At 40.7% G+C, this 18,366-nt stretch overlaps 1 protein-coding gene across 11 annotated transcripts in view; it reads right to left on the reverse strand.

Annotated features, from left to right (window-relative positions):
- Positions 1-18,366, reverse strand: part of LOC106010014 (uncharacterized) — a 59,975-nt gene that overhangs the window by 20,844 nt on the left and 20,765 nt on the right. For 5 of the 11 annotated variants that reach the window (XR_015441680.1, XR_015441683.1, XR_015441681.1 and 2 more), the window contains one exon: positions 1,285-1,407. The exons of 1 other annotated variant lie outside the window; for it this stretch is intronic. Coding sequence is in view for 1 of the 10 variants with exons in the window: in XM_087188308.1 (XP_087044434.1) it covers positions 1,285-1,395 (111 nt within the window). In the remaining 9 variants the exon portion in view is untranslated. Of the gene's footprint in view, positions 1-1,269; positions 1,408-18,366 lie in introns of all 11 variants that reach the window. 5 more of the 11 variants (XR_002397483.2, XM_087188308.1, XR_015441684.1 and 2 more) reach the window with 3 other exon arrangements.

Raw genomic sequence — 18,366 nt, forward strand, 5'->3', positions numbered from 1 at the left:
TGAATCACCCATTTTTGTACAGAGCAATCAAGTGAGTGTAATACAATAGCATTCTGAGGGGGAATAATGAACATTCATTTGGATTATCATCTTCGTCTCTCACTGCCACACCTGAAGAAATGTAGTGCAGAGATGGCTGAGTTCAGGGTAGGGCAAGAAAACTGAGTGTCGTATAGATTCGTTCATGATGGGAGATTTCAAAAGTTAGAATTACTAACTCTGGACTAGAAAATAAGAGAGATTTACTTAGGCATTAAGATAGGTACTAGACAGTAAAACTGATAGATCCTTATTCCATTGTCCCATAAGAGGCTGGACCACTCAGAGAAGTTAATGCCAAGGAAATTTGAGGCAAGTATAGGAAATACTTTTTCACCTGCTGGAATTCATGCTGAAGAATTTGCTGCCTCCAGCAGTCATAAAATCAATCACTGAGTTGGATTTTTCAAAGGGGCGGGATAATGTATGACCTGCTCTTCTGGCTAGTTGGGTAGGAGAGAGACAATCAATTCGCCTGCTGCTGGAAGATCACAGTTGATTACAAGTGGAGTCAGCACAAGGATGTCTCCCACCCTTGATCAGGATAATTAAGAAGTGTTTGCCCAAGGAAGATGGTGGAAATGGGATATGAGAAGCGATGACCTGGCCCCATATAACGGTTTTTTGAAACAAAAACAACACAAAAAATGAATTCCCTGAACTAATGAATGATATTCTTAAAATCTTTTTTATGCCAACAAATTTTTTCCTAATATAATATGACATGATTTTTTGCTTTGTTTTGTTTCATTTTGTGTTTTGCAGAACTGGAGATTAAATCCAGGTATTTCATGCTAATATATATTTCCATTATTTTTTTAAGTTTTAATTTTTTTTCCTTGGGGAGTGGGGATAGGGTCTTCCCAAGTTGCTAAGTTGCCCAGTGTGGGTGCAAACTCGCTATCCTCCTGTCTCAGCCTCCCAAAGCACTGGGATTACAGGCATGAGCTATCATGCCCAGCTGATGCGATGTTTTTAATTTTGAATCTGATTCTCCCTCCAACCAGTATTCTGAGTACATCTGTCAAATTTGAAAACAGTTAATGCGATGACCATTTTCCTACCACTGGAGAGTAGAGTTCAGTTGAAAAGTGAGCACATTGCAAATATTAACAAAGCAATGGTAATTTTGAGGTTGTCATGTTGAGTGTCAGTAATAAAGTCCTTTGATAAAGTCGTCTCTGTTTAAATTCAGCCTTTCCTTTAAAAAATAAATTAAAGTGCTATTACCTTCCCCCATCTTACATTTTTGTTTTCTTCTTTGAAATTGTGATGTAGTTTCCAAGACTTCACTTTGTGCTTCAGCAGATGCATCAAAAGCCATACTGCACCCTTGGCATTCTAATGTATGGGCTTCTGAAAGAGAGACTAAAACAGACATGTCAGATACGGGAGCAAAAGAATGTCACACAGTTTACTAAAAAGGGAAATTTTGTTGTCAAAAAATTACACAACAAAGTAAAATCCTGAATAAGCTGAATAAGTCAAGATAAAACCTTGCCTTTGAATTTCAGAGAGAGAGAGAGAGAGAGAGAGAGAGAGAGGTGCTGAAAGGGCAAAGAAAAACACATCATCTATAGAGTACCAGCCAGGAGGTGTCATTGGCTTTAAGGGACAATGACCAGCCCCATGACAAATGACTACAACTTACAATAGTCCCTATAATTTGGAGCTTAAGAACATTCTCTTCCCTCCAGTGCTGGGGATCAAATCCAGGGCTCCATGCATGCTCGAAGTGCTATACACCTAGTACCCACCCTTTTCTTATGAGTATGTTTCATTTGAATATTGTCCCAACCTTCTCCCAAATAAATCAGTCTATGCCTTAATAGGAATGTCAGGGGAGTTTTCTCTAGTTGCCATGGCACTGTGTTGAAAACTCTACAAGCATTCCAGCCTCACACACAGGTATCTAAATACTACAAATGTTCTTTGTGGAGGGGACAAGCTCTGGATTCAGGCAACCTGGAGTCCAGCCCTGACTCTGTCTCTCATTAACTAGGTTCCCTGGGGAGATTAACTCCCTTTGACTCAATATCTTTTCCCTTAATATAGGCAGAGGCCTACTGTCTACATCATAGGATTACAATAAGTTTATATCAATATACGGTAACTGCAACTATGCCTGGCACATACTAAATTTGCAGTCATTATTTTCATTCGGTCTCCAGAAAGCCTGGGTGGTGAGGAAATGTATCTGTCGCTTGGAAGGGAAAGGGGTACAATGGGAGTCACCTCTGCTTTCATAGGTTGGAGAGTAGAATGGGAGTTTTCATTGTTACACTCACTCCTTTATCAGGCCCTACTCTTTCTTATGTCCCTTTATTACCAGGTTTCTGCTTGGATTCTGCAGTCCATAAGCCCACTAAGTGCACTCCCTCTTACTGCTCTTGCGTCTTCTGTTTCCTAGGCTGAAACAGTTACCCTTCCTTCTGCCACCAAACTCTGACTTGGCCGAATTCTCACCCCTGTGTCAGCTCTCTGCATAGGGGTCACCATCTCTGAGAACTCTCAGAATCTACTATAGGCCTCCAGGTACCTGCCCTACACCTTCATCACCCTCGGTCCTTTGCGTACTTTCTTGTATCTGTCATTAGACTGGAACTCCAGGTGACAAGAATTTGTTCTCATTCCTTCACTGAGCTCCATTTCTGATACACTGCTCAATGGTCTTGGAAGGATAAAAGGAACAACCCAGGCCACCAGAAAAGCCTTCCCCTTCTCAAAACCTGCCCTTTGGTTCCATCTGCCTCAACTCCACAAAGCACCTGTGATCAGTCCTCCCAAATGAAACTCATGTTTTGACCACCATATTTAAAACCTATACCACAGAATAACCAGTGCTGGAGTTGTGCAGAAATAAGCAATCTATCTTTCATGAAACTAATACTGGGAAAACCTATACTGAGTATGAATCGGGAGAGATTCAAAACAAATAAGATGAAAGAAATAGTGTCCATGGGTCTTATCTAGTCTACAATAAAAGATCGAAATGAGTTTTTGTGCTTTTTTTTTTTACATAAGTCTAAATGTCATTGTTTAATCAAACTGCAGATTGCATTTATCTTTTAGAATATACAAACAAGTCTTAATTTATAATCTCATGAGTACGGTACCTGCACACGATACTTGTGGCTTTGTAATGGACAATGAGGAAGGGGAAAAACAACTAGAAGGGTGCAGAGTAAATAAATAACCTACAGAGGCAATTCACCCTCCCATTTTACCTCTGCTTCAAAGATGCAGTTAATAGAAGTAGGAGCATGGTGCGACGCAGATGAATGATTCGTTTATTTATTTTTGTTTATGGAGGTTGCATCAGCATTCCAAGATATATAATGATAATAATATTAACTGGCATATCAAAGCAAGAACAAGATTCTAAATGCCTGCTAACAGCTATCTGGGCATTATTTCATTTTATCATTATAAGAATCTTATGAGGTATGGAATTATTTAGCAATACAAAAGAATAATACTTGAAGCCAAGTGATTAAGAAATTTACCCAAGGTCACACAACTAGCAATCAACAGAGCCTGGCTTCAAGCCCTGGGTCATTTGCGTCTAGAGTTCTTCCTCTGAGCTTCTAGCCAATACAGAACACCCTCACCCCAAACTAGATAATGAGATGTAGAGAGAAAAACCTGGGGCCTAGATCTAAAAACTGCATCAATTATTGCTCATATTCAGATCTCTATTTCATCATCAGTGATATAAGAAGAATCATATTATTATCTCCCTACTTCCCTCCAAAGCTTCCATGATAATGGAGTGAGATAGCTCACATGGAAGAAGTTAGGAAACAGGAATGTGCTACACAAATATCAGCTGATGTTTGCTTAGAAGCATGTTCTGTTGGTGTAATTATGTGAGTTTAGTTGTTACTTAGTGAGTATTTTACATGTGACAGTTGGAAAGGAGTTCCACCCAAGCCAGATGTGAAAAATAAATGTAAATGATCGACCTCACCCAAATGAGCCAACTGTTCCAACTTGAAGGAGGAAATGGCTGTCCCTTAACCATACTGGCTGCATTCCAGGCTTGAAGAAACAGTAATTGGCACTCATAAAAAAATAAGACATAAACATAAAGTTCCCAATCCGAAATAGTTGTGCTTGCAACCATCACTGCCTATAGACTAGGCATGGCTGAGTAACAGAGAATACCTGGGTATTTAAAAAAATTATCTAAACAACAGACTATTCTCTCTATATTTACTCATCTATTAGGGACTCATTACTTAAAAAAATTTTACAACCTGTACACACACACCCCAAAATATTTTTCTATGAAAAATGATGATATCCACATGTTGAAAGAAAAAAAAAAGAAAATGTAGTCTTAAAGAGAAGGCAACATAAAAATCTTAACTATCAGAGTTTTCTACCTGTTCTTAGCATCAAAATCTTTATCATCAAATAAAACCCTCATCTACAATGATTTCTTTTTGCATGTGTTGCATACTCAAGAATACAGTTGCATATTAAAATACATATCCATAATTTTTTCTAACATCCATTCTCCCATTTACATCATAACACTTTATTTTTCCTGACTCCACTTATTGGTTCCAGCAGTAAGTGAGAGGGTGACCTATACCTGGCCAAGTGAAATGATAGTGATTTTTCAAGTCTGGACATGCGAACCCAGCTGTCTGGATACTAACATGGGCTGTTCAGTGAAATTATTGGGAAAAAGCCTAACCTGTTAAGATATAACTTTTGAAATGCTAGTAGACATCTTTGCTGCCACATAAGGAGAATGTACTTGAGAGTGAATCTAAAACAAAGGAAAGCAGAGCCAGAAGATAAAAATAATACTCTCCTGTTGGCATTATTTACTCACTTAGCTCATCCTCTAGTCTTTGCCAGTATGTGAGTCAGTGGGTTCTCTTATTATGTGAGCCCCTAGTGAGACTCTGTTACTCAAAACTAAAGTAAAAAAGATACATCATGTACAGGTACAAATTCCCTATGATGAATGTGATCATTATGTATATCTAAATTGTACCCATAAAATTAATTTTTTAAATGAAGTCAAACTCCCTAACTCAAGGAGATGTGGCAGTTATAAAAATTTCTATAGACTATGTACATGGTCTTTGTACAGCAGCTTCCTTGAAATGAGAATACAAATAAAAAGCAAATTTGTAGAGCTAGAGTTACTCTGTTCCACTCTCCTCTCCTCTTCTGTTGATTATTCCAGAACGCTGAGCATTAGCCCAGCACACACAGAGTGCAAGAATATGACAGGTACTCTTCTAATCTTACATTGTTCTTACAATTATTAGTCCCACTTTACCATTGTGGAACACCAAAACAGCAGAATTTTTTGCAAAAGACATTCCAACACTGAAGATATAACTTGAACGTCAATGTAATTCCTTCCAGATGTCACTATGTGTTGTACTTTTATCAACATGAGACTCTTCCAAAGGCATCTTAGATTAAGACTCAAATTATATTCCTCATCCTGCCACTAAAAAGCCATTGAAGCCTGGAGAAAATCATGTGATTATTCTTTTCACATAGGAAATCTACAATCCCAGGAAAGAAAGGTGAAAATAATTGATTTGGTCTATCATTGGTTTTAAGGTTCATGCCTTTGGATGCTAATTCTAAGGATGCCAATGACTGACTTTGTGAGCTTAGGCACATCATATCACTGCCTTATGTAGGTATAAAATGAAGTTAGTGACACTAAATCTACTTATCTCTGATAAATTATGTGTGGAATAAATGAGAAAAGATATTTAAGAAGTTTAAGAGCCTAAGTATATGCGGAACATTGTTACTGGTAATAGTAGCAGAAATAATAATAGTAAATCTCAAAAATTCACACTTGCCTAAGAGATAAAAACTTCCTTCATCACGACAATAGAAGATCTGACCTGGAAACCACAGTGGGTGGTGATAGTTCAATTATGCTTAATGCTTTCTTCCACATTCTCGATAGCTATGCAAAATTTCTGTGCCACTGACTCCCATATAGGAGAGAATTAGCTACTATCAAAGAACAATGGAAACAAATTCTTATATCAAAAGACATATTTTAGTCTTGGCTCTGGCACTAGCTTACTTTGCCACTTAACATGCCAGCAACTTCCTTTAGCCCTGTTTTCTACAAAACAAAGAGACTGAATCGTGTAACGTGATGACCACTCCAGGTGTTCACTGATGTTCAGTGCTCCGCTCTTTTCTAAGCACACAGAAGACTGCATTTCTCAGGCTACTTGTATTTATGCTCAGCCAAGTGATGAGTTCTAGGCAACAGGGTAAGAGCAAGAAAGACATGCATGGCTCTGGGTGTCTTTAATGTACTCTTCATTGCTGGAGGGGGGGGAGGATACTCCTAATCTGAGATGGCCCAGTCATGGGTGGTAGTCTCTCCATCTTGGGCCTTTCCCTGGGTATGTGGAATAGAATCTCTACTGATGACTGCAACTGATACGTGACAGGAATGAGAAATGAGCCTTTGTTGGATTGCATGTCAAATGCCTCTGTGCTAATTTATTACAACAGTAACCTGGTTTGTCCTAACACACGGAATTTCTACCTTTCCCCACAACTTTTACACATAAAAATTGATACAGGTATATGTTTTCTATGCTTAGAGAATGAATTTAAAGCCAAAAAATAAAAACCACGAACCCCACAGATCTGCTAAGATATTTTTCTTTATAAGTTGCAAGAGAGATGGAGGTAAGGAGAGAGCCTATGGAGTTTCTCCCCCCTCAGGAGAGAGCGTCTACAAGATCATTTCAAATATGATTTCTAATTCCTCCCACGAGGAATTTTAAAAGCGACATTTAAAGATGAGACCTATCTTACCAAATATCAGAAAAAGTTACCAAAAGAGAAAGCCACATGTGCTCGTGTAAAGTGGGCAAGAAGAGAAATGTACATTCGATATAAGTAGACACTTTAACTTATTATTCATATTTATTTGTTGGTGTGGCTCAAACTACTTGAACAATAATTGCATTTAATTAATCTAATAAATAGCTTCATATTGCCGATGTGCTCATTATATTTTTATTCTTATAACTAAGGAGTATGTTCAAACTGGCTGAAAAGAGGTAAGTTGTATTTATTGATGTCTTTTTGGATGAGAGGACCCATTCAAGGGAAATACCAAATGGATGAGACTCAGAATAGGCAAGGAGCAGCCCAAATGGAAGGATTTTGTCCACTTTATTCAAAGTCTTACTTGCATTTTATTCCAACCCCTCACGGAAGCCCTAGACTTCTATCTAAAATAAAAATGGATCCATATGAAAAATAAATTCCTACGCAGGAAAAATTCCTAGGTGTCACTGCAATGGAGGAACATGGTGTAAGGAGAAAAGGGAGAAACCAAAAACATCCCAACCCCATTAATTTACTTTCCTCCCGCCTCGCCTCACTGGGAGGCAAGCAAAGGGGAACCGGGGATGGGAAAGGATCCAGTAGATTATTGGAGTGGGTAAAAGTAGACAAAACTGGAAAAGCAAAAAGGATTAATAAGATCAAGATGAGAAATGCAGGTTGGCTCACACAGGTTCAGGTAGTAGAGTCCAGGCTGAAGCAGTTAAGTGTTGGATAAGAAAATCACTCCTTCACTATCTCTCTAGATAGTCCTGCAATGTTTTGCTCAAGCTATTTCTGCAATGGCCCATATTGCTCAGGCCTTAGAACAGCAACCTACAGGAAAGTACAACCCATCCTCAAGCTCACTTCATTGCAAGAAGAGGCTCCCAATGGCCTCATCAGAGAAACCAGTCCACAAGTATAAACACAAGTTGTCAGAGACTACAGTCGCAAGACTCCAGTTCTACAGATGGTTGGTGTTTCCATGTTATCCCGTGTTAACAGTATCCCTGTGAAGAAGCAGAGCAGCCTAACCCTAATCATCTTTGTGACTCTAGATCTTTTGAGGGTCCTGCCACACTGCAAGAGATTAAATGTTGGAGATGCATGTAAGCAGGAAAGTGGTCTAGTACATGTTGTATGAAAATTCCTCATTAAAAAGTAGCTGACAACTTCTGAGGTGCCTAGTATGTGTCAGGCAATAAGCTAAACCTTCCACATGTCTTGTCTTGTTGAATTTCTGTATATCATACTTCTTGTTTCCTCAAATTTGAGACAGACATTGAGGTTCAAGAAGAGTAAGTGATTAATTTCTTTTTTTTTTTTTTTTGGTACCGAGGATTGAAATTGGGTCCTTGCACTTGCACAGCAGGCAGCGAAACCACTGAGCTAAATCCCCGGCCCTAAGTAAGTGATTAATTTCTCAGAGTTGGTAGATGGAAAAGGTAGGACTCTAACACAGATTATAGGACCGTAAACCTGCTTTGGCCACCCTTCACACCACTGAGAGTATAGGTGAGCTGCATTTTCTCCAGATTGTTCCTGTAACTGCGAAATGCCTTGAGGTGTTCCTATCCCCTAGTTCATTCATTGACATTGTTAGCATTTGTGCATATTTTAAGTATGTCAGCTATGAAACCAACTTCTCTCCATCCACTTAACCCTTCTATTTCTTACTCTAAGTGGTCCAAAATTTGGATTTTAATTTCTATAGGCAGAGAATCTTGCAGTAAGAAATTCAGTAAACATCTCTTTATAAAAGCTTGGCAGATGCTCAAATGGCTCCACAAGTATTTCGTAGCTGAAGAGAGTGGTGCATTGGCAGCAGCATCGATGTTTGCTGAAGGACTGGACTTTTAATAATTAAAGAAATCCTCTCTGAGAAAACTGTGAAAATTCTTTAAAAGAAGCTAGAAATGGGCCAGGGATTTAGCTCAGTGGTTTCACTGCCTGCTGCGCAAGCACAAGGACCCAAGTTCAATCCCTGGTACCAAAAAAATAAAAAAGAAGCTAGAAAAATAGAGAAAGGTATGGAAGGATATAAATCAAACTTTTCCTTTATGCCTTTCAATTCATATACTCAACAAACATTAAGTGTCTACAAATATTTTTTAAGTTCCTAGTGAAGTCAGTACCAGACACTGTATCAGTTCCCTCCCAGAAGTGTACTAGTTATCTATTGCTGTGTAACAAATTAACCAAAATCATAGTAAGTTAAAATAACTAATATTTATTAGCTCACAGATTCTGAAGGTCAGAAATGTGAAACACAGCTTCCTTGGGGTTTTCATTTCAGCCTGTGATGTGGCTTCAGTCCAGTTGGTGGTGGCACTGGGCCTGCCTGGCTCCAACTCCCTTCCCATTGTTGGCAAGTTTCACTTCCTCTCTGGCTGTAGAAGAGACTTCCATTCCCTGCTGCTGAACCTCCCTGTAAAGCTTCCCCAAGTGACCCAATATAGAAAGGAAGAAAAGCACATTCCAGAACCAGAGACCAAATTGACCTTTTTATTACCGAGTCTCCAAAGTAATACAGTGTCACTTCCAGGAATTAGAGTCCACTTCTTGAAGGGAGAAATATCAGAGAGTTAGTGGACACAATTTTATAATTATGAAGGAAGGCTCATTAGAACGAGGTATGGTTAGTATTTTCTTTATAGATTTTATTTTTCTCTGTCATAATATGTGCTGATCCATAACTTATTTTTCTGTATATATATACACGAATATATGTATGTATATATATATACACGAATATATGTTTGTGTGTATATATATATATATACATATAATATGTGTGTATATATATATACATATATATATGCGGTCATATACTTGGGAAAAGAAGAGAGAGATAAACTTGGATCAGCAGGAATCCTGTCCCTTCTCAGCCTCTTCACTGGGAAAGCACACATCTTCGTGGAGATGTTTCGTGTCTTTACCTGAAGGGTGAAATTTCCACTCACATGTCAAGGTGTCACATGGACACAAAGTTCTAGTAAGGCTGGGTACTGTCGTAGACCAAAGAGACAAGAGGAGATTTAGGATGACACAGAAATTTAAGATCATCAGAGGACCTAGAAACTGCCATATAAGTGTATTTTCCACTGAATTTTAATGTTCCAATTTATGTAACTTTTAATGGTCTGACTGCATTTTGACCTGTTGACCTGTTCAGCGGATTCAAATTTTCACCGTTGTCCTTCACATCATATAATGAATTCTGAAGCAGAATTTCCATCTGTTAGTTTAGAGGATGCAGCATCTCATCTCTGCATTGAAATCAAGTTCCCCTCACCTTTCAACAGCCAAAGTACCACTTCATCATCAGCAATGAGGAGAGCCACAAATCAATTAAACTTACCTTGCATTTATGAGTACCCATGAATTGCACTTACCATGGTTTTACAAAAAGGGATGGCAGTGCAGGGTTCTCAGCAGAGACACGCAAGTCAGGTAATGGCACACTTGGGTTGGTGACACTGTCCTCTTTGCCCTGCCTGTGACTCTAGCAGAGTTTTTCATTTTTTCCCCCGGGCTCACTGCCACATCAACATTGCAATATTCCTTGTTGCTTTATTTAAATTTAAGAAGAAAACCACATGCAGGTTTCTGAAGAGCTGAGTGCAGCTAAGAAAGCCTCAGGTTGGAGCATAACCCTGTAATCCTTTCACGGGGTGGAGAGGAAACACCCCAGGAGAGTTCCAAATATACACCAATGCCCCTCCGAGCTAAATTTTGCATTTCATTTTCTGCCTTAAAATCTCTATTGGCTGCACATCTGAGAAGGCTTAAGAACATAATTTATTCCATATAAGGTTTCCAGTAATTTATGCTCAATAAATTGGCAACATAGGAAGAATTTTTTTGTTGACGACCATGGAAGATTATTAAAGGCCTTCTTGCATAAGGAAGACTGCTGGAGCAACTGTACTATACAAGTAAGGAAATTAACGAGCATCTTAGATTTTAAATGAAAATAACTTCATCTTTTGAATTTACAAATGCATAATGTCAGTTTTTAGGTAATCGTCCCTTCACACAAAATATTTCTGTAGGTAGTCCAACTCAGGGATTTCATTCATCTTTCTTAGTCCTTCTTCACCAAACTGAGTAAATACAAGAAAACCTTATTTCTATAACTCACTCACTTCTGTATTTTTTTTCAATTTCAGATTTATGCCAAGATAATAGCTCACTGCCCTCAAATGCTTGCTTTCTTGACAGGTAAATATTAACTATTTGTTCTCAGCTTTACCTTTCTCAGCAAGAGACAGAATTAGTACCAGCTCTTTCGTTGCTTTGTCTTTGGATGAAAACCAGGCTAACACTGTATGCATAAGGCCAAATCGATGGCTGCAAAGCAGGAACTGTGTTCCGTATTTACATAGAAAGTCACAAACACCTAGATATTTAATAGTTTCTAGTCAATGATTAATGGTGTTTTCCCTCACAAGTTTTTGTATCCAGTAAATATAATCATAGGCTGAAGGATAATATTTGTAATTATTCCATAATGAAGTAATACATCTTCCTTCCTTATTATTTCTTAGGAAGGTTTGCACTGAAAATATTACACTGATACGTTATCATAATAATTATTTAGATTCCTATGTGCAGGCATTTGTGCATGAACATAATTCTCCAAGGTGGTAGAGAGGACCATATTTGCTTCTGAGTTTCATCAGCTTTTGGCCACTATAACAAATACCTGAGGTAATTGACTTGTAAAGACAGAAAGCTAATTTGGAAAGTCATAGCTTTGTACATTCTTGTCCATGACTGGGTGACTCTGCTGCTTTCAGCTTATGGTAAAATAGCACATCATGGTGGGAAACACATAACAGAGAGAACCCAATGGCCACAAAGCAAAAAGAGAGCCATGAGGACTTAGGGAGGCTGATGCTGTCCTTCCTGAAGACCACCCATTAGGCTTCACCTCTTAAAACTTCCCCCACTTTCCTTCAGCACCACCCTGGAGACTAAGCCTTTAACATGTGGGCCTTTGGGGGACTTGAAAGAACAAATGACAGCATGTTCATATCAGAACCATCAAATTAGCCCATGTTTTATGGTCTGGACAGAGCCACCAGAATACAGAAAGGCCAGCAGCAGACCTAAAACCGTAATTCCCATCTGTTGCATTTGTGTCATCCAATCACATTTGAATCTCTTGCAATAACTTCTGGGATCATATTGTAACACTGATAATACAGGAATTTGATCCTTTCTTTGCCAATGGGGGGCCATAGTTCTCAAAATGTTGCATCTTTGACTCACGTATTAGTGGGTAGATATTTATACATTGCCTTAATTTTACAGATACCAAGACACAGGCTAGTGTCTCAGGGATGATTATTAGGGCTAACACGGGCTTTTTCAACTCAAACAAACAAAAGCTATAGACTTCCTTATGGAGAATTTCGACTGCTCCCTAGAGCTGTGAATACCAGCAAACACAATGTTCAAAAACTGTACCCTAGGGCCGGGGATTTGGCTCAGTGGTTCTGCCACCTGCTGCTCAAGCTCAAGGACCCAAGTTCCATCCCTGGTACAAAAAAAAAAAAAAAAAAAAAGTATCGTAGCTCACCAGTGAAGGCCTTTGCAATTTCAATTTTTAAAAGATGATTTTCGTGAGAGATAAAGTGTTAGGAGGAATTTTTTAAGAGAAGAATGTATTTAGAAAAGAAGAAAGAGAAGATGCCTTGCCACTAAGACAGTGGGAATTTGAAATTACTCCAAGTCAGGGAGCCAGTAGAGTGGCTAAAACATAAGGTAGGATTCAGAGGGAGCTGATCATGTTTTGATTTCATTTAATGCTTTTCTTCATGCTTGTTTCCAAGTTCTATTGGTGCCCATGCTGGAAAACATTAATAGAGATCAGTGGTGTAAAAGAAGATCATCAAAATATCTGAGATGAATCTCTCCTCCTGCAGGGCTCTTATCCTGTCCCTGGGACAGTGGTCATAGGACCCTAGCTTTTAAGAATGCAAATTGTTGCTTTTCCCTAGGTCAAGCAAAAACCATACGGAAGACATGGAACAAAGAAGATACTGTCTGCATAACACACTCTTTAGTCCAACTAAGAAAGTATCTTGATAAATGCTCAGACTACACATAAAAAGACGAATATACAACAAAAGATTTCATCATTGTTCTGAGTAGCAGAAAAGCCAATGTAAAAAGTATGGTTGAGCTCATAATCAAGCTGAGAAGAGACCAAAGCAACAAACTGGGCAACATTAATTTGAAGCCTCTTGGACAGTTGTTTCTACACTTGGTGTTCTTGAGTTTCTCGGAAGTGACTATTCAAGGTCAAGACTGAACACACGGTTTAATATTCATACTCAGGCTTTTCAGCTTTACCAGGCTGATCCCACCCTAAATAAGAACCATTTGACAATGACTACTACTCTATGCAATCATAATTTAAAACCCCAAATGACAAACATAAAAGGATATTCAGATGCTCTAGAAACCATTAACACAAATTTAAAACGTATATTCTTAGATTTGCATCATTCACTCGTTCAGAATGTACTGAGCTTTAATTGCGACCCTGGCCTGGGGCCAGGGACTGGAAACATGTGAGAATCAGCCAGCCTCCCAACCTCCAAGGAGCTCCCAGCCCTGAGGGAGGCAGATCCATAGAGAACTAACCAAAACAGCGTGTTTCATCTGCCCTGGTGGAGATGGGGGACTGAAGAAGAAGCCATAGGGGCCCATGCTTTGGGCACACGTGCAATGTTAGCAATACACACTGGCAGGAGTATTTTGGGCCTCAGTTCTCCATGAGCTACTCTCCTCATATTTCCACAACCATGTCTACTTTTATGTCTCTTCGCATCTTAAACCTTCAGGTCAATGCCCAGGACCCAAGGAGCTGGATTTATTCACTCTAGAAGGAAATCTCAATTTGAATAAAAAGAAACTCCACTTTCATAGCAACCATCTCAAAACTCCAGCTCTTCCTGCCATCCCTGAAAATGATGGCGAGGAGAAATACACTAATTAGGAACTGATTGGAATACGATAAGTTCTTTACACAAATTCCAATAGTCCAAGAAATAATGATTTTGATTGCCCTCTGGAAGAATAAGAACATGGTCTGAGTTGTTCTACCTTTGCTCTGAGCTTCCCAGCATTCTCCTCAATCTCTCTCTCTCTCTCTCTCTCTCATATATATATGATATATATGATATATATGATATGATATATATATATATTTATATATATATATATCATCCCTGCCCTTGTTCTGCCCCTACCACCCATATCTTCTGAGTGCCCAGTCAAAATCATCTTCTCATGAAAGCTTTTCCAGGCATTTTTCCATAGCATAAGAGATCACTCTCTCTTTTAAGTTTCCAAAACTCTTGGTATTGGAGTATATGTTTTCTTACCTCTTCTTCAGTATTGTGAGAATTCTTTAAGAGCAAGGACTATGACATTAATCTTTGTATTCACAAGTGCCATGCTAGGTACCTCTTACTTAATAAATAGATGTTAAATAAATACAAAAATGAGACTATTTCCATGGGAAGCAGGATAACAATCATTCTTCCCCTCCAACTAGATTCCTGCACTCTCCATGCTACTATATACTCAGACCCACATCCTGGATCACACTTCTACCTCCTCCAAATATTCCATCATCAATTTTCCAGGCTGGAAAGCTCTAAATTCAGAACACTCTTGAAGGATGAGCAGGTATTCAAAGTTGATCTTGACTTTTAACATTTCTGCAGGGCAGGCTGACCTAGGCTCTCATCTGGGACATAGGTAAAACTCATGGGTGGCTCCTTCCTCCAAAGTAAAATTTAAATATTGTCTCTTATTTTGTTGTTTTAAATCAATAAAATAATAACTCAGAGTAGTGATTTTTCACAATGGTCATACAAATATGAGATGCTGAGGTTCCTGGAGATGTAACTTTAGGTTCTGTCCAGCTAGTAAATTGGATACTGAATCACCGATTTCCTTTGTAATCTCCCTTATGTTGAGTGTGTATTTTTAGATTGCTGCTGATGCCCCCATGCTCCAGTCAAAGAAGAGAAGTAGAGAAGTTGGGAGCTATTCTAACTTCATGACTCAAGGCTTAAAATTTTGGTTGGCAGTGATGGGCTTGGTAAAACCAGACAGGGCCGGCTCCCATGCCATTGACTCCCTAACACATGGGCCTGCAGGTAGGTCCTGCTCATCAAGGGTCCTTTCCAGTATGATCTGTATGTGCAGTAGCACTCTGCCCATGAAGAATGGGGGGAGGGGTGGGGGATGACCCTAAGCAGGTGGCCAAAGCGGGAAGTAAATCTAGGCATCCTTATGAATGTTTGTAGAGACCTATGCAGGTGACATTACACCTAAGATGAGGAAAACATTTGGATCGCTTCAGAAACTGGCATTTTTTAAGATAAGTGTTAGGGAATTGGGAATGGAGGCAATGAAGAAGGAGAGCAACTATGTGCACTTTCCTACCTTTCAATCCACATATCACCACGAAAAGAATATATTTTAAAAGAAGAAACATTTTTGTATATAGCCTTTCAATATACTCAATCAAAATGGAAAACTTACAACACTGGTCTTAATGAGCAGAAATTCTGGTTGAGTGAGCTTGGTTCAAAGCCTGTCTGTACCATTGACTAGATATGTCTGATCTTAGGCCTCTGTGACTACATCCATAAAATGGGGACAACACAACTAATCTTGTGACGTGCTGTAACAGAAGTTAAAATTTAATTCACAAATAAATGAGGTAGGAATATGGCTGGCTCACACAGCTGACATGTTCTTCAGATAAAAGGTAACACATGATGCTTTAGACTTTAACCTTAGAAGTGATAGAATATAGATGAAATTATCCTCATGGTGTCCATTTGCTTCTGATTACTTTGCCTTGCTCTATGTGCCTGATGTCAGGGCAACTGCAGGATATATATGTGTATATATGTATATACATATATATGTAATTTTCTTAATTTCATTGAACATGCACCTGCTTAACTTACAAAACTACCTTCTTGGAAAGCCAGGGCTGGGCAAGGGGCAGGGGGATAAAAAAGGAAGGATGAAAACTGAACTTCATTCAAACTTATTTGTTCAGATTATTAATAGTTTTCTCTCATTGCTACTTACATAAGTCTGTTGCAGTTACCCTCAAGGCATTATCTGCTTCCCTAGATGACAAAAAATCAGTTAAAAAAATTTGATTCCTCCTCAAACAACTGTGAAAAGAAGGAAAGTAGATTGAAGAGGAAATGTAGGGAGACATCCTGTTTGCCATTGGTTCCCACATTAGCACCTTCGTTCAGGTATCTCTGTTAACATGAATAAAGAGTTCTGTGCCCCACTCTGAGAACATTTTTCTGGGGGTCCCTGCAGAACTTATGATTAGTTTGGGCAAAAACAATTTTCCTGTGCATATCTACATCAGTCTCTTGCCACCATGACCTGAAGCAGGTTGGTGTGAGTGAAATGTGACCACTCCAATGGTATGCTGTGGATTCTACCATCTGTCATCCTCTCACCTGCCTTCATCTCCCAAGAATAAGATGTCCCAGAGTTGCCACGTGCTGAGGATGCTTTCCTTTCTTGTTGCTTTTTCTCTGGTTGCCAATGCAAGTACTCTCTTTATGGGCTCTCCAAGAGGCATGATTATCCTGCTCCTTAGGAGGGACGCAGGGCACAATGAACCACCCGGGTTCATCTAGAAACGGGGAAAGATCAGGGTCACACTGCCCCAGCCCCAGAAATGGCCCATCTACTGCCTCTCCGCTGAGTGGCCACAAAGCTGCAGGCTGCTAGGAAGCAGTGCTTGGCTTCCGAAGGCCAAGACAGCTCCCCAGGGATGAGCACCACTCTGTCCTCAGATAGGGGCTTCAGTTAGCTTTCCAAGGGCCCCACTTTCTCTCCTGAGTCCGGGTCTGGGGCCAAGCCGGCTGCTAAAAGAGGCTGCAGCCAGGCCCTGCTCCTAGCTGATTAAACCTGTAAGGTTCCTTTCCTCCCTGAGCCTCAGTTTCCCCAGCAGCAAAAGGAGACATGTGTACAATTTATGTCTTGGGGGTGTTGTGGGGTGGAAAGTGATAACGCAAATTGGGAGCTTAGCTGAGCACAGGGCTCCTGACTCACTTCAGTCCTCCTTGTTTCTATTTTTTTCTGCCTTTTCCCCAAAGAATCTTTGTAGCTTTTAGCAATCAGTGTGGCTCACAAAGGTGAATACAGGCGAAAATCGCTCCAGAGTCAAGCTAGAGACAGACAGCCACACGTGGCAGGGTAGGAATTCAGTCAGCACCGGAGTGGTGGGCGGGGATGGGGCTGGGCCGTAACAGGGAGCCCAGCCTGGCTGCGGGCTCGGACGTGGGGGACCTCAGGTCAGTAGGAGCAGCGCCACTTCGCCATTGATTCGCGCGGGCCGAGCAGAACGCGGCTTGGCCCCGGTCACAACCCTACCTGAAGTCCTTTCCTCTCGGGCGCCTCCTCACAGTCGCCAAGAGGCAGAGAGGAGCAGGCACAGGCCTGTCTTGCCTTGGGGATGCCGAGGTGCAAATCGAAGATTCTGTGGTGCCTCGCAGAGAAAACTGGATCCAGAGACTTTCAGAGGAGGCCTCTTTTCTCCAATCCTCAGCTGAGCCTTGAAACAATCTGCCCCCCTCAAGGCTTCCGCATCAAATCCAGCCTCGATTTCCCAATTTTGCAGCTACTACCGTCCTCTCCACCTGCACCTCCAGCCCTGTTCTTCTCTGGCCAAGGCCTTCGGAGGATCCGGAGGCAAAGCGCCTCCCCTCCGCTCCATGCCCGGCCAAGCAAGAAAGAAATAGAACTTGTTGTGCAGAAAGAAAGAAAGAAAGAAAGAAAGAAAGAAAGAAAGAAAGAAAGAAAGAAAGAAAGAAAGAAAGAAAGAAAGAAAGAAAGAAAGAAAGAAAGAAAGAAAGAGGGGGGGGAGGGAGGGAAAGAGTAGCTGTAGGCGGCTGGGAGAGGGTACAGCAGGCCACCCTGTTGTAACGACTGAAAAACACAGGCCCCACGAGAACCAGAAGCTCTTTTAGGAAGAAAAATAACACCAAGTGGTGTCTTTATGATGTGGTAGATGCCAAAGCCCTCCTCCACCCTTGCCCCCATCCTTCCTCTCTTCGCTCCCACCCTGCGCCCTGGGACACACAAATGCACGCACCCCTCTGTAACCCTTAGGTGAACCCCAAACGACAGCCCTAGGGCTTCCCGGCCAGGCCCCTCCGTGGTTCCTCCTTTCCAGGACTGCTAACCGCTAGGCTCTTCCTGGCCTCCGGTGCCGGACACAACCTCCCCTAGAGAGTGCTTTGGAGCCACACTGATTTCCGCAGCGAACCCAGAGGGACGGGTGCGTCTATCGTGGACGCGAACATCTCAGCTCTCTCCCGCGGATGCCCAAGGTGGAGGGCACCCCACCCCCCAGCCCGCTGCGGCTCACGTCGGTGCCCAGACTCTGGTCCCTGTCCGCGGACC

Source organism: Heterocephalus glaber, unplaced genomic scaffold (genome assembly GCF_053883595.1).
Source record: "Heterocephalus glaber isolate CG9 unplaced genomic scaffold, H.glaber_assembly_v1.0 deba00001531, whole genome shotgun sequence".
Lineage (NCBI taxonomy): Eukaryota > Metazoa > Chordata > Mammalia > Rodentia > Bathyergidae > Heterocephalus > Heterocephalus glaber.